The 5,226-nt window shown below is 43.4% G+C and overlaps 1 protein-coding gene across 2 annotated transcripts in view; it reads right to left on the bottom strand.

Annotated features, from left to right (window-relative positions):
* Nucleotides 1-1,387: 1,387 nt before the first annotated feature.
* Nucleotides 1,388-5,226, bottom strand: part of LOC143040687 (uncharacterized) — a 51,172-nt gene continuing 47,333 nt past the window's right edge. The window contains exons 5-6 of one of the 2 annotated variants that reach the window (XM_076211984.1): nucleotides 2,739-2,959; nucleotides 1,388-1,881 (exon numbers count right to left, since the gene is read on the bottom strand). In XM_076211984.1, coding sequence (XP_076068099.1) covers nucleotides 1,684-1,881; nucleotides 2,739-2,959 — 419 coding nt within the window. In that variant the 3' untranslated portion in view covers nucleotides 1,388-1,683. The remainder of the gene's footprint in view (nucleotides 1,882-2,738; nucleotides 2,960-5,226) is intronic. The other variant, XM_076211983.1, reaches the window with a different exon arrangement.

The raw sequence follows: 5,226 nt of genomic DNA, 5'->3' as shown, positions 1-5,226 counted from the left end.
GTGGTTCCAGTTTGGAAAACGAGGAAATAAGAGAAACCCTTACAAATCTTTTCTAGTGTCCGTGACCAGCATGGTAGCTAAAATGTTTGAAAGACTTGTAAATACAGATGGACAAAATATATGAAAAAAGAAAAGATCATGGCAGATAACCATTTTAAATTCGGAAAAGGAAGATGGGTCAAATGTTTCAAACTTTGATTTCTGACTCGAGCGGCTGATGGATGGGTGGACTATATATACTTTGATCTGGAAAAAGCTTTTGATAAAGTACCTCACAAAGATAATATGGAAATTGAAAAGCAGAGGAGGACTCAAAAAGAGTTCACTGGAACGGATGAAGGGCTTCTTGAAGGATATATCAACGGTAAAGCCTGGGATGCTCCTGGGCTAGAGGGACGTAACTTGAGGAATCACGTAGGATATTATGGTGGCTCCACTAATATTATTGGTCAACGTTAATGGCATGATAGTGGATGGAATATACAGTCACAACAGTCTTATTTGTTGAGATGCCAAGATCATAAGGGGAATAAAAAATGAAGATGATTGCAAATGATTACACTGGAAGACCTTAATAGGATATATAAATCCAACCAGCAATAGAAAACAAACTTCACTGGAATAATTCAAAATATTGGAAATGAGTACACGTTAGAAAAGGATATCGTTAAACTATAAAATGGGAAATGGGCAGTTACAAAAGCTAAAAAAGGAATAGGACCTGAGAGTGTTGAAAATGGAAAAAAAATTGTCACCGAAAAAAATACCAAGAAGATTAAAGGGGAGACTTGTAAATCATTGACTAATATCATAATGTTATTCCGCTACATGAACAAGGATACGGCAAAGAAGCTTGTCGAATATCTGGTTCCCCTTAGTGGTGTGGTTCCCCACTCAAAAAAGAAAAACAAAATTATCAATATAATCATATTCGTTCTTAGCCTAATTAAAAGAACATAAGAAGAAAGACTTAATATACTGGACCTTCCAGCATTAGAAGAAGGAAGTAAGAAAGAGAGAGAGAGAGAGAAAGAAAGAGAGAGAGAGAGAGGGAGGGAGAGAAGGAGGGAGGGACAGAAGAAAAAGATGAACATGAAAAAGACAATCAAGGTTTTTAGAGGATATAAAGGACAGTTTTTCATATAGATACATTGATCGTGGAACAACATGGAAGACAAAATAGTACAGTTTGACAACATTAGCAAATTTAAAGCTAATTATGAGCTGTTAGAAGAACAGAACCGCGACTCGTCCCACAACTCTTGTTCAGTATATTACATTTAGAGAAATGCAACTATGTAAGTATACACACACACACACACACACACACACACACACACACACACACACACACACACACACACACACAGTCCCCGACTGTCACTACAGCAGTCCGGGCTCGAATCCTGCCCAGGACTGAAATAATTTCAGTATCGCTGCGCTTCGAGTCGTTACTCCAACTCTCGTGGGCGGGGGTTTGCGTGTGTGTGTGCGTGTAAGGTCACAGCATTACCCATAGATCAGTCATACGAGCTCTGAGCTCTCTTCCAGGGGGGAAATAGCTGTCGATCACGAGTCCAGCACGTGATCCAAAGACTAAAGACCAAGTGAATACATGCACACGCACACACACACACACACACAGACATGCAATAGCGCGTTGAAGAATGTGTCCTTGAGACTCTAAGATAAGAATGGTGGACGGAAGAAAGGAAGAAGAGGAGACTTACCCTGTGAGGAGACGACCTCCACGTGGATAATGGAGGGCTGCGCGCCGGGGGCAGTGCATGCGTAGAGGCCTCCGTCACCGCCGATGACGCTCCGAACCGTCAAGCGGGACACGACGCGGTCGCTGTTCCTCTTCTCCTCGCTGGCGCTCACCTGCGGGTGGTGGTGCATTGTACGTTGGGCAGGTGTTTGTTCGTGTGGGGTCAAATTACAGACAAATAATCACTTTGTTTTTCCTCGAAGTGAGTGACCCGACACGTTGTTATATGGACGTTTGGGGGGAGTGGGGGAGGGGTCGTCGCAACACTTGGTGGTGTATGAGCAGTATGTTCTCTCTCTCTCTCTCTCTCTCTCTCTCTCTCTCTCTCTCTCTCTCTCTCTCTCTCTCTCTCTCTCTCTCTCTCTCTCTTTCTCTTTCTCTCCAGTCTGGATGTCAGACTCTGGTTCATGAGCTTCTTGGGGAGGAAGAGAATTAAATTGAAGGAAAACTACTTGATTATTATTATTATTATCATTATTATTATCATTATAATTTTCATGATCATTATTATCATTATAATTTTCATGATCACTATTATCATCATCATCATCATTATCATCATTATTATCATTATCATTATTGTTATTACCATTATTATTATTATTATCATTATCATTACTATCTATCATTATTATTATTATCATTATTATTAGTAGTAGTAGTAGTAGTTCAGTCTATGGATAATACTGTGGTCCTACACACCCACACACTCCAACTAATGTGTATGTATGCGCATGCGCGTATGTGTTTGTGTGTGTATGCTTGTGTGTGTGTGTGTGTGTGTGTGTGTGTGTGTGTGTGTGTGTGTGTGTGTGTGTGCGTGTGTGTGTCTGTGCGTGCGTATATGCGTGTATTTGCCATTGTTCACAAAAGAGCCAGAAACATTTATTTGGACTGTTCCTTTGAACCGAGCCAGTCCATGTGGGTGGGGCCACCACTTGGTACCGAGTGCATTTGGCGCCTCGCCTACCTTCCAGGGCTTCCAGAGCGTGTCGACGGGGACGTCATCGAGCGTCCAGAGGACGACAGGGTCCTCGCTGCTCCTCCCGCGGGCGGCCGAAGCGATGTCCTTGCCCTCAGCCACGCATTCCAGGTTCAGGGACGCCTCCTCCTTCACCGTCTGCTGAAGAGCGCCAAGGATCTGCACCTGGACTCCGCCGGCGCCGTCATAGGGCCCGGTGGCGGCGTCGTCTGGTGGAGAGAGAGAGAGAGAGAGAGAGAGAGAGAGAGAGAGAGAGAGAGAGAGAGAGAGAGAGAGAGAGAGAGAGAGAGAGGGAGGAGTAGGGAAATGGAGGCAGATAGAAAGAGAGAGAGATAGGGAGTGGAGAAAACGAGGGAAGATGAGAGACGAATGTTGATAATTGGGTACGGTGAGCTTGAATTACCAGTTACGCCATTTCAATGCAAAAGTGGTGTTTGATGATTTGGAAGAGGAAGAGCCACAGTGAAGAGGAGGAAGAGAGAGGAGGAGGAGGTGGAGGAGGAGGAAGAGGGAGAGGAGGAGGGTCGTGCCAAGTGGAATGCGTAGATATTTGTGATTGTGATGACAGCGAGGAAGATGGTTATGATGATGGTAATGGTAGTGATGATGATGCGATGAGGAGGAGGAGGAGGACGAGAAGAAAGTTTGGATAGTTTATAGTCAGTCATGAACACGATGACAACGACGGCAATAATGCTAACGTCAGAGATGTAGGTCATTGACAATCTTTTATAGTTTATTTCTATCTTTTTACTTACCTGTTTATTTATTTATTCATTTATTTGTCAATCTTATTTACCTATCCATTTATCAATTATTCATTGATTAATTTTTTATCTATTTATTTATGTGCATGTTTATGTATTTGTGTGGTTAATGTATTTCTGTGAGCACCCTCTTGAGGTCGGTCGTTGAGTCATATTCAGATTGGCTCTCTTCTTGAAGGAGGAAGAAGGACAGGAGGAGGAGGAGGAGAAGGAAGAGGAGGAAAAGGAAGAGGAGGAGGAAGAGGAACCGCTAGGCTACGTGAGCTCTGACGCTGCTGACTATCCTGCCCTGAAACCATGGTGTTCTTTAGACCTCTGAAGGTAGGACTGGAGGAAAGGGATGCTGAAGAATGGCTAGTCGCCTCGCTCAGCCAGCCCCCAGAAAGAGAGAGGAAGAGAGAGAAAGAGAGGGAGAGAGTAAGCTAGACGTTTGAGGTCAAAGTAGGGGGAGGGGGGGCCAAGGAGGGAGGATATTTGGCAATAGTCCTCCTTTGGGGAGCTCCAGAAAAATCAATGTAAATAGTAACCGTGGAAGTAACTGCCTACCATGTTCCATTTAACATGGCACAAGACCATAGAAAATAGACAGACAAATTAATAAATAAATACATCAATATTCATATCAAGGGCTTTTTCCCCCTTATATGGGAGCTAGCCAAGTCAAAGGCACGTACCTACTCCCACCCATTCCACTCCCCTCCACCGCTCTTTCCTCCCGTCCATCTTAGCTCCTCGTGGATGACATATCCAATTAATAAATAGATGAATAAATGAATAGATAAATAAGAAAATAGATAGAAATATTCAATGATCGATTGGGTAAAGTAATCCCCATTTCGGGCCCAAAGATCATTATAAAGATCTTTGACCCTAAGAATATGGATGGAGACAATAAAGTTGTAACTAGTATAATTGCAAAGATGTAGATAGAAAAGTAAATTATAATTTGTACGTTCCTCCATCGATCAAAAAATTATCAAGATGACAAACAGTCGATCTGAAATAACGGGGCCGTTGTGGTGCCTCTAACTCCCCCACATTTGCGTCTACGCAATATTTTGGCTTATAGTGTCGTCGTGGCAGCAATTGGGTGGACAAGGAATTTATATGTTATGTAGAAATAGCTAGCCTTCAGCCTCGTACCACTAATGTATAGGTTAAGTCCTAATTGCGCCTGTACTACAGGCATTTGTATTCTTATGAAAGCGCAATATCGGTAATGGGGGGACAAGGAATTTATATATTGTGTAGAAATAGCTGACCTTTGGCCTCATACTACTAATGTGTAGGTTAATTCCTAATTGCGCTTGTACTATGAAAGCACAATATCGGTCCTGCCGAGCTCTGCTTCTGTGCGGCTGTCTTCGCTACTTTTTGGTACGCACCAGTGTTTATAAACAGCCGGGTCCTGTTACCAAGGCCCAGTCCTCCTCTGCACTTGTAACCCAGCGGTGCGCGTCCCAATGTCCACGTGGTCAACATTTGCGGTCAGGTCTCCTCGGAGACTGACCGCCCGACCCAGCCTAGGCCGACGCTCGCACTAACCAGAATAAAACCAACAAACCCATTTGCACATCATGCACGTCCTCGGTACTGTGGCCCAAGTAACGCTCACGTAATGTTACAGCCGTCCCCATGAGTTGGGTTTCGCAAAATAAAAAAATAAGCTGAAAGATGAATATATGTGTATATATACATATATGTATAAC

The sequence above is a fragment of the Oratosquilla oratoria genome, chromosome 29 (genome assembly GCF_046742065.1).
Source record: "Oratosquilla oratoria isolate Oo_2021 chromosome 29, ASM4674206v1, whole genome shotgun sequence".
NCBI lineage: Eukaryota > Metazoa > Arthropoda > Malacostraca > Stomatopoda > Squillidae > Oratosquilla > Oratosquilla oratoria.
This window is presented reverse-complemented; position numbering and strand designations above follow the sequence as displayed.